Source organism: Trachypithecus francoisi, unplaced genomic scaffold (genome assembly GCF_009764315.1).
Source record: "Trachypithecus francoisi isolate TF-2019V2 unplaced genomic scaffold, Tfra_2.0 Lachesis_group16, whole genome shotgun sequence".
Lineage (NCBI taxonomy): Eukaryota > Metazoa > Chordata > Mammalia > Primates > Cercopithecidae > Trachypithecus > Trachypithecus francoisi.
In genome coordinates this window covers 75,651,498-75,668,994 of record NW_022681461.1, presented here as the reverse complement: position 1 = coordinate 75,668,994, position 17,497 = coordinate 75,651,498, and the positions used below count along the sequence as shown (strand labels likewise).

The 17,497-nt window shown below is 39.9% G+C and overlaps 1 protein-coding gene across 1 annotated transcript in view; it reads right to left on the bottom strand.

The window, feature by feature from the left end:
- SVEP1 (sushi, von Willebrand factor type A, EGF and pentraxin domain containing 1) overlaps nucleotides 1-17,497 on the bottom strand; it is a 232,835-nt gene that overhangs the window by 9,052 nt on the left and 206,286 nt on the right. The window contains exons 44-46 of the mRNA XM_033237844.1: nucleotides 4,565-4,735; nucleotides 2,948-3,043; nucleotides 1,055-1,150 (exon numbers count right to left, since the gene is read on the bottom strand). Of these exons, the coding sequence (XP_033093735.1) occupies nucleotides 1,055-1,150; nucleotides 2,948-3,043; nucleotides 4,565-4,735 (363 nt within the window). The remainder of the gene's footprint in view (nucleotides 1-1,054; nucleotides 1,151-2,947; nucleotides 3,044-4,564; nucleotides 4,736-17,497) is intronic.

The window sequence follows — 17,497 nt, the reverse complement described above, 5'->3', positions numbered from 1 at the left end:
ATATCCCATGGTCTCGTTCTTTTTTACAGCTTCAGGGCTGTTACTAAAAAGTAAAACAATAGGCTGGATGCAGTGGCTCACACCTGTAATCTCAACACTTCAGGAGGCCAAGGTGGGTGGATCACTTGAGGTCAGGAGTTCAAGATCAGCCTGGCCAACATGGCGAAACTCTGTCTCTACTAAAAATAGAAAAATTAGCAGGGTGTGGCAGCAGGTGCCTATAATCCCAGCTACTTGGGAGGCTGAGGCAGGAGAATCACTTGAACCCGGGAGGCGGAGGTTTCAGTGAGTCAAGATCACGCCACTGCACTCCAGCCTGGGTGAACAGAGTGAAACTCTATCTCAAAAAACAAAACAAAACAAAAAAACAGATGCTGGCGAGGTTGTGGAGAAAAGGGAACACTTATACACTGTTGGTAAGAGTGTAAATTAGTTCAGCCATTGAGGAAAGCAGTATGGCGATTCCTCAAAGACCTAAAAACAGAACTACCATTCAACCCAGCAATCCCATTACTGGCTATATACCCAAGGGAATAGAAATCATTCTACCATAAAGACACATGCACGTGTATGTTCATTGTAGTACCATGCACAACAGCAAAGACATGGAATCAACCTAAATACTCATCAATGGTAGACTGGATAAAGTGATTTTTTTTTCATTTTAATTTAAATTGTATTCATGTATAACCTTGTTCTTTCTAAAGAATAAGCATGAATTTAGTAATTTAGCTTCTTAGAGATTAAAATAAATATTATTCTGAACCTCTGTGTAATGTCTTCTCTATGCTCTGCAAAATGAAGCAGATGACATAAAGAAGATAATTGAGTCAACTTAGATGCTATTCTTTGGCACATGACTGGGAAACCTGTTTAGGCAACCATAAAATTCAGTGTTGAGACACCAGTCGAGGGATCATCTTGAGGAATTTTTCAGAAACATCAGTACTTTTTCACTTTACCACCACTTCTGAGTCTGAGTCATACTCTTCAATGTCCTCTGGAGTTTCATGGGACTGAGCCACCAAGAAAACAAACCATGAAAGAGGCCTACCTATATGACAGCGAGACCCTGTCCAGCCAGGCGGGCAGTCACACTGGTAAGGGGCCACACAGCGACCTCCGTTCAGACAGGGAAGAATGCAGATTGCTAAAAAAAAGGAGGGTGGGATTGAAATGGCATTGATCAAAATACACATCTCAGATAGGTTCAAGAGTTCAGAAAACATTTTGCAGGAGTGAAACCTTATATGACTCACTAAATAACTTTCCTGCATGTGTTCTGCTTATTAATGAGTATCACTGGGAAAACACAATCAGGAGAGTAAGCCTGGATTCTTAGCCAGATATAATGACTCTAAGGCCAAATCAACTTTCAGTGAAGACACTCGGTAATCAGTGTCTGCAAAGTGCTTTGCTTTAACTCTTCACAAAATAAGCAGAACAGTCTCCATTTATTATAGTTTCAAATTTCCATTACAAATTACATAAAATGTTCTAAGAGGATTTGGCTGTCTTGAGGCTCTCTTCCTGTCTTGAACTAAATTTGAGAATGGGAATCAGATGGGCCATAACATAGGATTGGAGTTTGCAACATTTTGGTATCAATGGGACAACACACCCTTTATTTCCGAGAAGCTGAAGCCTGATAGTGACTGAATGATGTGTCCCCTACACTGTCTGTGACTATCATTCCTCCTCCTAGAAACAATAGAAATCTTTAAAGAGGCATAGTCTATTTAAAAGATGTGAGATTGTTGCCTTGCTCCTCAAAATCAAGTTCCCTAACCAATAGTCTCAGCATCACCTAGGAGTTGGTTAGCAACGCAGATGTCAGGTACCAACCCAGATCTGCTGATCTCCCAGATGATCTGTATGCACAGCAAAGCTTGGGAAGCCCTGGTGTAATGAAGGAGGGCAGGCATATGCTCAGTGAGCCAGGCCAGCTAAGCCAGCCAAGCCAGGCCTGTCATGAGGTACCCCAAAGTCAATGCTCACTAAGTCTTTGGACTCTTGACATAAGAACAGGTTAAGTCTGTGAGCTCTAGGTGAAATGGAATGATTGGGGTGAGCTGGAAGAGAAAAGTGTGATGTCTCTTCTTTTTTAATCACTTGAGAATACTTGTTTTGGTGAGTTGTTAGCAGCCTAAATTTATTTCCATCATACATTTTCCTTTATAGATTAGTTGAAAAAAATCACACTTAAAACATTTTAGTCTCTTATAAAATTTCTGCCCTTTAGGAAAAACTGGTATAGACCAATGACCATCACATGAATCACTCTTAATGGTTTACATACACTGCTCTCATTGAAATATGAAACCATTTTATCCTTATATATATTTTAAGATATTGAAATAAAGTGTAGTTGAGACATTTAAAAAATTTAACATCACTATCTATACTTCCCTGGAATCTCAAATTCAAATGTGTTTCTATAAGGATCAAAATTCTATATTAATTTACCAAGTATGGATATAGGAGTGCCAGCTTTCCTTATTTTCTTAATTAGTATAAACCATTCTTAACAACAAAGAGGAAATGGTGAGCTGCAAATATTACCTGCAAAGTACATGTTTTGCAGTGGTGCCCTTTTATACCAACTGTAGCAATGATTGACATAGCACATAGTAGACCTTGAGTTAAGGGAAGAGGATGGCTTGGAGACTTTACAACAAGCTCCTTCTCAAGAAGACTTTTGCAAACTTGTGCCAGGGAGCATGTGAAGATGACTTTAGATGGATCTTAATAACAGTATTTTCAAAGTCATGAATATATTTTAGATCTTCTGCAACCTATTGACACATATGTGCACTGTTTGGTGTGGACAAGGACTTACAGCAAATGAATTCTTCCCAACACTACAACCATTTCCTGGTAACTCCCCTCAGGTGGAGCATCCAGGCAATTTGTCAGGACACAAAGTAAGATCTGAAGAGCAACTCACGTTCTTCACAGAGGCGCCCCATCCAGCCCTCTGGACAGGAACAAGCATTTGGGCGTTGGCAGATGCCCCCATTCTGACATGGAAATCGACAGACGGCTGGAAAAGAAGCAGGATGGGTCACAAATGTAGGGAATTATGGAAGGGAAGGAGTCAGAAAATAGGATTGCTCCTTTATATTTCATACTATTTCCTTGAATCAAGCTTTCAGGAAGAAAAACAAAAATCGAATCTCAAGAGGAAATTTCAGTATGTGGAGAAATACAGCATTATATTGGCTGCTATTATTGCAGTTTTCCCTGTAGCTTTATTAAGGTACAACAAATAAAAATTGTATATATTTAAGGTTTACGACCTGATGTTTTGATTTATGTAGATTGTGAAATAATCATCACAAGTGAGCTAATGAGCACATTCATCCCCTCACATAGTTATTGTTTTCTATCTTTCTTTTTTTGTGGTGAGAACACAAGATCTATCCTTTCAGCAAATTTTCAGTATACAATACAGTATTGTTAACTACAGTCACATTGCTGGACGTTAGAACTCTAGAACTTATTCATCTTGCATAACTGAAACTTTGATACTTTGACTAACATCTGCCTATCCTTACCCCCCTCCCAGCTCCTGGGAACCACCATCTACTCTCTGCTTCTATGAGTTTGACTATTTTAGATTGCACCTGTCGGCAAAATCGGGCAGTATATGTCATTCTGTGTCTGGCTTATTTTATGTAGCGTGATGTCCTCCAGGTTAATCCATGTGTTGTAAATGGCAGGATTTTCTTCTTTTGTAAAGCTGATTAATATTTCATCGTGTCTACCTATTTTTATCTACATGTCTATCTAATCTATCTTCTTATCATCATCATCCTTCTATCAACACATACTTTTTTTATCCATTTATCTGTCAACAGACATTTATGTTGTTTCAATATCACACACACAACACTCATTCTGACTTTAGAATTTAAGTGAAGTCTGGGATATTCCTTTAAGATGTCCCCCCTCAACAACTCTCTCAAAAGGCTCTACATTCTCTTACATCCCATGTATTGGTGATCTCACTTCTTATTGTTGCTGTCAGACAATGAATCCTCTTTCTCGTGCAATAGCCCCTGTTTCTTTTGAGGCTCATGCCATTCATCCATTGACTTCCTCAATATTCCTTGCCTCACCAGTTGTTAAAGTCCAAATCTGAACACTGGTTATGTGGTCAACTCATCCAACAACTTAATTATTCTTTTAGTTCCTTGGTTATATCTGTGTGTACTAGCATACTTCTTGACTTTTAGCAAATATTTGTAGAATGAATGAAATAATTATTATGATGTATAAAAACTATATTTTATTAGAAAAGTGTAAGTTTTAGAAGGACATAATACTAGGGTGCCTCATTACCTCTTTCTGTTTTGCAGAATTTCAAGCACAGAACCTCAGAGTTCTATGTGCTTTTAAAACTCAAACCATAACATTAAAAGAAAATGACACAGCTGCTAAAAGAAATTTTAAAGCCAGGGAAGAATAAAGCAGCATGCATATTAATTGTTGGACAAATCAGATTTCTATACACATTTCCCTGCAGTTTCACTAAGAAATAACCATGCAGATATTTCCTTACCTCTGCAAATAGGAGGTGATGTCCATGTTCCATTTTCTAAACAAACACTCCTTAGGGAACCCTCCAACATGTATCCACTGTAACAGGAGTAGGTGATCATGTCTCCGTATTGATAATGTACGCCTCGAGCAATTGCATTTTCTACGTGAGCTGGTGGACCACATGAGATTTCTACAGGAAAACAAAACAACAATTTAACCTTGTGCTATTAACACAGACTGAGAACACAGTCTCATCTCTCAGAATGAATTAATTTAAAGAGCAAAAATAAAATACATAAGGGAAACATTTTCACCTACTTCTCTAGAACAGTAAGAACTAAAGAATTAACTGCTGCTGTTAAGAAAAATTAGACATACAAAGATAAAAGGTTTTTTGTCTTCTGATTCAAATGTTGAAGGAGAGTCTATTTTAAACCTAAGGAAAGCAGTCTGTAGGACATCAAGAATTAGCTCTTGTACCTTGTCAGATAACTGGCTGCAAGAGACTTTCAAAACAGGATGCTTGTTAAATGAGGAGAGAAAGCATGATGATTGTAGTCTACTGTTTCAGAGTAAAGATCATTAATTGTAGTACTGCATATTGTATCAGGGCTATTTTGTTAATGCCTAGAACAGTGCCTAGCATGCAACATGCTCTTGAAAATGAGTCAATAAATGAATATTGTCTCTAGTCTATAGATGCTCAATGAATACAACTTGATCAGGTTTATGAAATTCAAAGTTTCATGTTAGTTTTCCTCTTTTCAATACTGTAAAAGAGTGACTTTCGGCCGGGCGCAGTGGCTCAAGCCTGTAATCCCAGCACTTTGGGAGGCCGAGACCATTCTGGCTAACACGGTGAAACCCCGTCCCTACTAAAAAATACAAAAAACTAGCCGGGCGAGGTGGCGGGCGCCTGTAGTCCCAGCTACTCAGGAGGCTGAGGCAGGAGAATGGCGTAAACCCGAGAGGCGGAGCTTGCAGTGAGCTGAGATCCGGCCACTGCACTCCAGCCTGGGCGACAGAGCGAGACTCCGTCTCAAAAAAAAAAAAAAAGAGTGACTTTCTGCTTTTGGGATCTGTGTTAGATTGGATGATAATCCTCTCTTTTTAAAAGGGACATATGATGTATATTTAAATAGAAATTTTTATAACTGATACTGTTTTGAGAATTTTACAAGAAGCCTTAAGATAATTAGAATTATTCCATGGTGGGGCACAAGGCAAGGGCTAGATTAGTGTAAGGATTCTAATCAGAATCTAGTTTGTTCAACTTTTGAATGAAGAGTCCTTATAAGCTGGCTTCTAAAAGGTCACTTTGTTGTCATAATACTACCAAAAACTTATTAGAGGAGATAATGAATTTGTATGATTTTTCTAAAATTTTTTCCCCTCTAAGGTGGACAAAATACCTACTATGCAACAGAAATCAGAAGGAAATAAATGAATTATGTTTACTGATTTGCATATGTTGAACCAGCCTTGCATCCAGGGGAAGAAGGCAGCTTGATTTTTTTTTTTTTTTTTTTTTGATGTGCTGCTGGATTTGGTTCTCCAGTATTTTATTGAGGATTTTTGTATTGATGTTCATCTGGGAAATTGGTCTAAAGTTTTTTTTTCTTGTATTTCTGCCAGGTTTTGGTATCAGGATGATGCTGGCCTCATAAAATGAGTTAGGGAGGAGTCCCTCCTTTTCAATTGTTTGGAATAGTTTCTGAAGGAATGGTACCAGCTACTCTTTGTACCACTGGGAGAATTCAGCTGTAAATCTGGTCCTTGGCTTTTTTTGGTTGGTAGGCTATTTATTGCTGTGTCAATTTCAGAACTGGTTATTGGTCTGTTCAGGAATTCAACTTTTTCCTGGTTCAGTCTTGCAAGGGTGCATGTGTCCAGGAATTTATCCATTTCTTCTAGATTTTCTAGTTTATGTGCATAGAGGTATCTATAGTATTTCTGTGGCGTCAGTGGTGATATCCCCTTTATCATTTTTTATTGTGTTTATTTGATTCTTCTCTCTTATTAGTCTAGCTAGCAGTCTATTTTATTGCTTTTTTCAAAAAAACAGCTCCTTGATTAATTCATTGTTTTGAAGGGTTTTTCGTGTCTCTATCTCCTTCAGTTCTGCTCTGATCTTGGTTATTTCTTGTCTTCTGCTAGCTTTAGGGTTTACTCTTGGTTCTCTAGTTCTTTTAGTTGTGATGTTAGGGTGTCAATTTGAGATCTTTCTACCTTTTTGATGTGGGCATTTAGTGCTATAAATTTCCCTTTTAACACTGCTTTAACTGTGTCCCAGAGATTCTGGTACATTGTCTCATTGTTCTCATTGCTTTCAAAGAACTTGATTTCTTCCTTAATTTCATTATGTACCCAGGAGTCATTCAGAAGCAGATTGTTCGATTTCCATGTAGTTGTGTGGTTTTGAGTTTCTTAATCCTGAGTTCAAATTTGATTGAGCTGTGGTCTGAGAGAATGTTATGATTTCAGTTGTTTTGCCTTTGCTGAGGAGTGTTTTACTTCCAATTATGTGATCAATTTTAGAGAAAGTGCTGTGTAGCAATGAGAAGAATGTATATCCTGTTGTTTTGGGGTGGAGAGTTCTGTAGATGTCTATCAAGACCACTTGATCCAGAGCTGAGTTCAAGTCCTGAATATCCTTGTTAATTTTCTGTCTCGATGATCTAATATTGACAGTGGGGTGTTAAAGTCTCCCACTATTATTGTGTAAATGTCAAAGTCTATTTATAGGTCTCTAAGAACTTGATTTATGAATTTGGGTGCTCCTGTACTGGGTGCATATATATTTAGGATAGTTAGCTCTTCTTGTTGAATTGAACCCTTTACCATTATGAAATGCCCTTGTCTTTTTTGATCTTTGCTGGTTTAAAGTCTGTTTTGTCAGAAACTAGAATTACAACCCTTTTTTTTTTCTGCTTTTCATTTGCTTGGCATTGTCTTTCAATTGGGGGCATTTAACTCATTTGCATTTAAGGTTAGCATTGTTATGTGTGAATTTGATCCTGTCATCATGATGCTAGGTGGCTACTTTGCAGACTTAATGTAGTTGCTTCATCTTGTTATGATCTTTGTACTTCAGCGTGTTTTCTTTTTTTTAATACTTTATGTTCTAGGGTACATGTGCACAACGGGCAGGTTTGTTACATATGTATACAGGTGCCATGTTGGTGTGCTGCACCCACTAACTCGTCATTTACATTAGGAATATCTCCTAATGCTATCCCTCCTCGCTAAACCCACCTCAAAACAGACCCTGGTATATGATGTTCCCCTTCCTGTGTCCAAGTGATCTCATTGTTCAGTTCTCACCTATGAGTGAGAACATGCGGTGTTTGGTTTTCTGTTCTTGCGATAGTTTGCTGAGAATGATGGTTTCCAGTTGCATCCATGTCCCTACAGAGGACATGAACTCATCCTTTTTTATGGCTGCATAGTATTCCATGCCGTATATGTGCCACGATTTCTTTTCTTTATACTTTAAGTTCTAGGGTACATGTGCACAACATGCAGTTTTGTTACATATGTATACATGTGCCATGTTGGTGTGCTGCACCCATTAACTCATCATTTACATTAGGTATATCTCCTAATGCTATCCCTCCCCCTCCCCGCTCCACACAATAGGCCCCAGTGTGTGATGTTCCCCTTCCAGAGTCCAAGTGATCTCATTGTTCAATTCCCACCTATGAGTGAGAACATGCAGTGTTTAGTTTTCTGTTCTTGTGATAGTTTGCTGAGAATGATTGTTTCCAGCTACATCCATGTCCCTGCAAAGGACACGAACTCATCCTTTTGTATGGCTGCATAGTACTCCATGGTGTATATGTGCCACACTTTCTTAATCCATTCTGTCACTGATGGACATTTGGGTTGATTCCAAGTCTTCACTATTGTTAATAGTGCCACAATAAACATACATGTGCATGTGTCTTTATAGCAGCATGATTTATAATCCTTGGGGTATATACCCAGTAATGAGATGGCTGGGTCAAATGGTATTTCTAGTTCTAGATCCTTGAGGAATTGCCATACTGTTTTCCATAATGGTTGAACTAGTTTACAATCCCACCAACAGTGTAAAAGTGTTCCTATTTCTCCACATCCTCTCCAGCACCTGTTGTTTCCTGATTTTTTAATGATGGCCATTCTAACTGGTGTGAGATGGTATCTCATGGTGGTTTTGTTTTGTTTTGTTTTGTTTCCTTTATTTTTTTATTTTTTTATTTTATTATCATACTTTAAGTTCTAGGGTACCTGTGCACAACGTGCAGATTTGTTACATATGTATACATGTGCTATGTTGGTGTGCTGCACCCATTAACTCGTCATTTGCATTAGGTATATCTCCTAATGCTATCCCTCCCCCCTTCCCCTTCCCCACAATAGGCCCTGGTGTGTGATGTTCCCCTTCCTGTGTCCAAGTGATCTCATTGTTCAGTTCCCACCTATGAGTGAGAACATGCGGTGTTTGGTTTTCTGTTCTTGTGACAGTTTGCTGAGAATGATGGTTTCCAGCTGCATCCATGTCCCTACGAAGGACACGAACTCATCCTTTTTATGGCTGCATAGTATTCCATGGTGTATATGTGCCACATTTTCTTAATCCAGTCTGTCACCGATGGACATTTGGGTTGATTCCAACTCTTTGCTATTGTGAACAGTGCCACAATAAACATATGTGCGCGTGCATCTTTATAGCAACATGATTTATAATCCTTTGGGTATTATAATAATGGGATGGCTGGGTCAAATGGTATTTCTAGTTTTAGATCCTTGAGGAATCGCCACAACTGTTTTCCACAATGGTTGAACTAGTTTACAGTCTCACCAACAGTGTAAAAGTGTTCCTATTTCTCCACATCCTCTTCAGCACCTGTTGTTTCCTGATTTTTTAATGATTGCCATTCTAAGTGGTGTGAGATGGTATCTCAATGTGGTTTTGATTTGCATTTCTCTGACGGCCAGTGATGATGAGCATTTTTTCATGTGTCTGTTGACTGTGTGAATGTCTTCTTTTGAGAAGTGTCTGTTCATATCCTTTGCCCACTTTTTGATGGGGTTGTTTTTTTCTTGTAAATTTGTTTGAGTTCTTTGTAGGTTCTGGATATTAGCCCTTTTTCAGATGAGTAGATTGCAAAAATTTTCTCCCATTCTGTAGGTTGCCTGTTCACTCTGATGGTAGTTTCTTTTGCTGTGCAGAAGCTCTTTAGTTTAATTAGATCCCATTTGTCAATTTTGACTTTTGTTGCTGTTGCTTTTGGTGTTTTAGACATGAAATCCTTGCCCATGCCTATGTCCTGAATGGTATTACCTAGGTTTTCTTCTAGGGTTTTTATGGTATTAGGTCTAACATTTAAGTCTCTAATCCATCTTGAATTAATTTTCGTATAAGGAGTAAGGAAAGGATCCAGTTTCAGCTTTCTACTTATGGCTAGCCAATTTTCCCAGCGCCATTTATTAAATAGGGAATCCTTTGCCCATTTCTTGTTTTTCTCAGGTTTCTCAAAGATCAGATGGTTGTAGATGTGTGGTATTATTTCTGAGGGCTCTGTTCTGTTCCATTGGTCTATATCTCTGTTTTGGTACCAGTACCATGCTGTTTTGGTTACTGTAGCCTTGTAGTATAGTTTGAAGTCAGGCAGAGTGATGCCTCCAGCTTTGTTCTTTTGGCTTAGGATTGTCTTGGCAATGCGGGCTCTTTTTTTTGGTTCCATATGAACTTTAAAGTAGTTTTGTCTAATTCTGTGAAGAAACTCATTGGTAGCTTGATGGGGATGGCATTGAATCTATAAATTACCTTGGGCAGTATGGCCATATAAAACAAAATTTCTGAAGTCATCACTGCAGCTATGCCAGCAAGCATTAAAACTTTACACTTTTTGCAAACTCCCTTTTTATGTCATATTAAAAATGCAGCTTTTATATGTATGTAGGATTGTTGTAAGAAAGGCATACCTGTAGACTGTAATATGATTAGAGAAAAAGTAAAGTAATTGTATGACAACCCTGGTCAGCAAACTTTTTCTGTGAAGGACCAGATAGTCACACAAAAATGGCCATAGATAATAGATAAATAACAGGCATGGCTGTGTTCCAATAAAACTTTATTTACAAAATAGGCACTGGGCTGAATTTAGCCCACAGGCCTTTGTTTCATGGTCCAAGTCCTAGATTAAAATGTAGTCTAATCATGCTGGGCATGGTGGCGCATGCCTATAAACCCAGCACTTTGGGAGGCTGAGGCTGGAGGATCGCTTGAGGCCAGGAGTTTGAGACCAACCTGGATAACATAGCTAGACCCTGTCTCTATTTAATATATATATATATATATATATATGTAGTTAATCAAAGAGAACAAAAATACTGAGAGACTTATATAAGTATGTGAATCACTAAATATCAAGTTAGACACAGTGTTTCATCATAAGGTGACACGATCATATCTGAGCACCTTCCAATCATTCCAGATTGGGAAGAATTGCGTGTGATTCTGTAGGTAAGAGGGGGGATGGGTTAGATGGCTTCTGCTATGAAAGTTCTAGAGCCATTAGAACTTCAGTCACTTTTCTTTTATATCTCCTAGATTATTAATCAATCTTTAAGATTTTCATGCTAGCCAGGTGCAGTGGCTCATTCCTGAAATCCCAGCACTTTGGGAGGCTGAGGCAAGCTGATCACTTGAGGTCAGGAGTTCGAGATCAGCCTGGCCAACATGGTGAAACCCCATCTCTACTAAAATACTAAACTAGCCAGACATGGTGGCAGGCGCCTGTAGTCCCAGCTACTCAGGAGTCTGAGGCATGAGAATTGCTTGAACCCAGGAGATGGAGGTTGCAGTAAGCTGAGATCGCACCACTGAACTGCAGCCTGGGTGAGAGTGAGAGACTGTCTCAAAAAAAAAAAAAAAGTGATTTTCATGCTAACTAAATTTCAAAAGGCTACTTGGTCTCATGGAAAAAGGATTGAACTCTATGTTACTAATTACTTGTGTGACAGTGAGAAAGTCACTTAATCCCTTATGAATAAGTATTTTCACTTATAGGCGTTGGTCTCAAACCATGCTTCTCCAGAGCACAGGTGTTTCTTTAATTGAATTGCGCTGTTCTGCTGCTAAAATGCCCAGATTAAATATCGTTTCTAGGCGTGTCTGTGAAGGTGTTTCTGGATGAGACAGACATTTCACTCTGCGGACTCAGTCAAGTAGATTACCTTTCCCAATTGATTGGGCACCATCTATTCCAATGAATGCCCGAATAGAAAAAAAGGCAGAAGGAGGAGTTCACACTTTTTTTCCTGTCCCGTTGCTGCAACCGAATATCTCATCTAATCTTCTCCTCTTCTGGGACCAGGATTTATACCATCAGCTCCTCTGGTTTTTAGCCTTTGGACTTGGACTGAATTATATCACTGGCTTTTCTGAACCTATAGCTTGAGATGGTAGATCGTGGAACTTAACTTCCATCATCCTATGAGCCAATTCCTTATAATAAACACACACACACACACCACACACACACACACACACACACAATCAGTTCTGTTTGTCCAGAGAACTTTGACTCATATACTCACCAATAGTCCACATGGTTTCTACCTGACCTGTCATCAGACGTTGCCTGCCCCAGAATCTACAATTGAAGTTGATATCTAATTTAAAGTGCCAGTAGATCATGCTGTTCCTCAAAGGATACCATGACCTCTTATTGCTTTAAACCTAAATACTGTGATTTACAAAAATAGGGATAGAGTCGCACTGTGGCTCATGCCTGTAATTCCTAGCACTTTGGGAGGCCAAGGAGGGTGGATTACAAGGTCAGGAGATGGAGACCATCCTGGCCAACATGGTGAAACCCCATCTCTACTAAAATACAAAGAAATTAGCCCGGTGTGGTGGCGGGTGCCTGTAGTCCCAGTTACTGAGGAGACTGAGGCAGAGAAATTGCTTGAACTCGGGAGGTGAATGTTGCAGGGAGCTGAGATCGCGCCACTGCACTTCAGCCTGGCAACAGAGCAAGACTACATATACAATCATGTCATCTGCAAAGAGGGACAATTTGACTTCCTCTTTTCCTAATGAAATACCCTTTATATCTCTCTCCTGCCTGATTGCCCTGGCCAGAACTTCCAACACTATGTTGAATAGGAGTGGTGAGAGAGGGTATCCCTGTCTTGTGCCAGTTTTCAAGGGGAATGCTTCCAGTTTTTGCCCATTCAGTATGATATTGGCTGTGGATTTGTCATAAATAGCTCTTAATATTTTGAGATACGTCCCATCAATACCTAGTTTATTGAGAGTTTTTAGCATGAAGTCCTGTTGAATTTTGTCAAAGACCTTTTCTGCATCTATTGAGATAATCATGTGGTTTTTGTCTTTGGTTCTGTTTATATGCTGGATTATGTTTATTGATTTGTGTATGTTGAACCAGCCTTGCATCCCAGGGATGAAGCCCACTTGATCATGGTGGATAAGCTTTTTGATGTGCTGCTGGATTCAGTTTGCCGGTATTTTATTGAGGATTTTTGCATCGATGTTCATCAGGGATATTGGTCTAAAATTCTCTTTTTTTGTTGTGTCTCTGCCAGGCTTTGGTATCAGGATGATGCTGGCCTCATAAAATGAGCTAGGGAGGATTCCCTCTTTTTCAATTGATTGGAATAGTTTCAGAAGGAATGGTACCAACTCCTCCTTGTACCTCTGGTAGAATTCAGCTGTGAATCCATCTGGTCCTGGGCTTTTTTTGGTTGGTAGGCTATTAATTATTACCTCAATTTCAGAGCATGTTGTTGGTCTATTCAGGGATTCAACTTCTTCCTGGTTTAGTCTTGGGAGGGTGTATGTGTCCAGGAATGTATCCATTTCTTCTAGATTTTCTAGTTTATTTGCATAGAGGTGTTTATAGTATTCTCTGATGGTAGTTTGTATTTCTGTGGGGTCAGTGGTGATATCCCCTTTATCACTTGTGATTGCGTCTATCTGATTCTTCTCTCTTTTCTTCTTTATTAGTCTTGCTAGCAGTCTATCAATTTTGTTGATCTTTTCAAAAAACCAGCTCCTGGATTCATTGATTTTTTGAAGGGATTTTGTGTCTCTATCTCCTTCAGTTCTGCTCTGATCTTAGTTATTTTTTGCCTTCTGCTAGCTTTTGAATGTGTTTGCTCTTGCTTCTCTAGTTATTTTAATTGTGATGTTAGGGTGTCAATTTTAGAATTTCCCAGCTTTCTCTTGTGGGCATTTAGTGCTATAAATTTCCCTCTACATACTGCTTTAAATGTGTCCTAGAGATTCTGGTATGTTATGTCTTTGTTCTCATTGGTTTCAAAGAACATCTTTATTTATGCCTTCATTTCATTATGTACCCAGTAGTCATTCAGGAGCAGGTTGTTCAGTTTCCATGTAGTTGAGCGGTTTTGAGTGAGTTTCTTAATCCTGAGTTCTAGTTTGATTGCACTATGGTCTAAGAGACAGTTTGTTATAATTTCTCTTCTTTTACATTTGCTGAGAAGTGCTTTACTTCCAACTATGTGGTCAATTTTGGAATAAGTGTGATGTGGTACTGAGAAGAATGTATATTCTGTTGATTTGGGGTGGAGAGTTCTGTAGATATCTATTAAGTCTGGTTGGTGCAGAGTTGAGTTCAGTTCCTGGATATCCTTGTTAACTTTCTGTCTTGTTGATCTGTCTGGTATTGACAGTGGGGTGTTAAAGTCTCTGATTATTATCGTGTGGGAGTCTAAGTCTCTTTGCAAGTCTCTAAGGACTTGCTTTATGAATCTGGGTGCTCCTGGATTGGGTGCATATATATTTAGGAGAGTTAGCTCTTCTTGTTGAAGTGATCCCTTTACCATTATGTAAATACCCTCTTTGTCTGTTTTGATGTTTGTTGGTTTAGAGTCTGTTTTATCAGAGACTAGGATTGCAACCCCTGCCTTTTTTGTTTTCCATTTGCTTGGTAAATCTTCCTCCATCCCTTTATTTTGAGCCTATGTGTGTTTCTGCATGTGAGATGGGTCTCCTGAATACAGCACACTGATGGGTCTTGACTCTATCCAATTTGCCAGTCTGTGTCTTTCATTTGGAGCATTTAGTCCATTTACATTTAAGGTTAATATTGTTCTGTGTGCACCTGATCCTGTGATTATGATGTTAGTTGGTTATTTTGCTCATTAGTTGATGCAGTTTCTTCCTAGCCTCGATGGTCTTTACATTTTGGCATGTTTTAGCAGTGGTTGGTACCAGTTGTTCCTTTCCATGTTTAGTTCTTCCTTCAGGAGCTCTCGTAAGGCAGGCCTGGTAATGACAAAATCTCTCAGCCTTTGCTTATTTGTAAAGTATTTTATTTCTCCTTTACTTATGAAGCTTAGTTTGGCTGGATATGAAAGTCTGGGTTGAAAATTCTTTTCTTTAAAATGTTGAATATTGGCCCCCACTCTCTTCTGGCTTGTAGAGATCTGCTGTTAGTCTGATGGGCTTCCCTTTGATGGTAACCCAACCTTTCTCTCTGGCTGCCCTTAAGATTTTTTCCTTCATTTCAACTTTGGTGAATCTGGCAATTATGTGTCTTGGAGTTGCTCTTCTCGAGGAGTATCTTTGTGGCATTCTCTGTATTTCTTGACTTTGATTGTTGGCCTGCCTTGCTAGGTTGGGGAAGTTCTCCTGGATAATATCCTGCAGTGTGTTTCCAACTTGGTTCCATTCTCCCTGTCACTTTCAGGTACACCAATCAGACGTACATTTGGTCTCTTCACATAGTCCCATATTTCTTGGAGGCTTTGTTCATTTCTTTTTACTCTTTTTTCTCTAAACTTCTCTTCTTGCTTCATTTCATTAATTTGATCTTCAATCACTGATACCCTTTCTTCCACTTGATCCAGTCAGTTAGTGAAGCTTGTACATTTGTCACATAGTTCTCATGTCATGGTTTTCTTCTCTATCAGGTCATTTAAGGACTTCTCTACATTGGTTATTCTAGTTAGTCATTTGTCAAATCTTTTTCCAAGGTTTTTAGCTTCTTTGCGCTGGTTCGTACTTCCTCCTTTAGCTCACAGACGTTTGATCGTCTGAAGCCTTCTCTCAACTCGTCAAAGTCATTCTCTGTCTGGCTTTGTTCCATTGCTGGTGAGGAGGTGCATTCCTTTGAAGGGGGAGAGGTGCTCTGATTTTTAGAATTTTGAGGTTTTCTGCACTGCTTTTTCCTCATCTTTGTGGTTTTATCTACCTTTGGTTTTTGATGATGGTGACATACAGATGGGGATTTGGTGTGGATGTGCTTTCTGTTTGTTAGTTTTCCTTCTAACAGTGAGGACCCTCAGCTGCAGGTCTGTTGGAGTTTGCTCGAGGTCCACTCCAGACCCTGTTTGCCTGGGTATCAGCAGCAGAGGCTGCAGAAGAGGAATATTGCTGAACAGCAAATGTTCCTGCCTGATCATTCCTCTGGAAGCTTCATCTCAGAGGTGTACCTGGCTGTGAGTTGTCATTCTGCCCCTAGTGGGGTATGTCTCCCAGTTAGGCTACTTGGGGGTCAGAGGACCCACTTGAGCAGGCAGTCTGTCCGTTCTCAGATCTTAAACTCTGTGCTGGGAGAACCACTACCCTCTTCAAAGCTGTCAGACAGGGACATTTAAGTCTGCAGAGGTTTCTGCTGCCTTTTGTTTGGCTATGCCCTTTCCCCAGAGGTGTGGTATACAGAGGCAGGCAGGCAGGCCTCCTGGAGCTGTGGTGGGCTCCACCCAGTTCGAGCTTCCTGGCTGCTTTGTTTACCTACTTAAGCCTCAGCAATGGTGGGCGCTCCTCCCCCAGCCTCGCTGCCGCCTTGCAGTTAGATCTCAGACTGCTGTGCTAGCAATGAGGGAGGCTCTGTGGGCATGGGACCCTCCGAACCAGGCGAGGGATATATTTACTGGTGTGCCGTTTGCTAAGACCATTGGTAAAGCACAGTATTAGGGTGGGAGTGACCCGATTATCCAGGTGTTATGTGTCATGGTTTCCCTTGACTAGGAAAGGCAATTCCCTTCCCCCTTGTGCTTCCCAGGTGAGGCAATGCCTTGCCCTGCTTCGGCTCTTGCTCGCTGGGCTGCACCCACTGTCCTGCACCCACTGTCCGACACGCCCCAGCAAGATGAACCTGGTATCTCAGTTGGAAATGCAGAAATCACCCATCTTCTGTGTTGCTCACACTGGGAGCTGGAGGCTGGAGCTGTTCCTATTTGGCCATCTTGGATTCAGGGTGTTTTTGTAGTGGCTGGTAACAATTTTTCCTCTCCATATTTAATGCTTTCTTCATGAGCTCTTGCAAGGCAGGCCTGGTGGTGATGAATTCCCTCAGCATTTTCTTGTCTGAAAAGGATTTTATTTCTCTTTCACTTATGAAACTTAGTTTGGCTATGAAATTCTGGGTTGGAAATTCTTTTAAGAATGTTGAATATTGGCCCCCAATCTCTTCTGGCTTTTAGGGCTTCTGCAGAGAAGTCTGCTGTTAGTCTGATGGGCTTCCCTTGGTAGGTCACCTGGCCTTTCTCTGTGCCTGCCCTTGACATTTTTTCCTTCATTTTTACCTTGGAGAACCTGAGGATTATGTGTCTTGGGGTTGATCTTCTCATGGAGTATCTTACTGGGGTTCTCTGGATTTCCTGAACTGGAACATTGGCCTTGTCTTGCTAGGTTGCAGAAGTTCTCCTGGATGATATCCTGAAGTATGTTTTCCAAGTTGGTTCTATACTCATCTCTTTCAGGTACCTCAGTCAATCATAGATTTGGTCTTTTTACCTAATTTCATAGTTCTCAGAGGAATTCTTTGTTCTCTAATCTTGTCTGCCTGTCTTATTTCAGCAAGATAGTCTTCAAACTCTAAAATTCTTTCCTCCACTTGGTCCATTCAGGTACTGATACTTGTTGCATTGTGAAGTTCTCGTGTTGTGTTTTTCAGCTCCATCAGGTCAT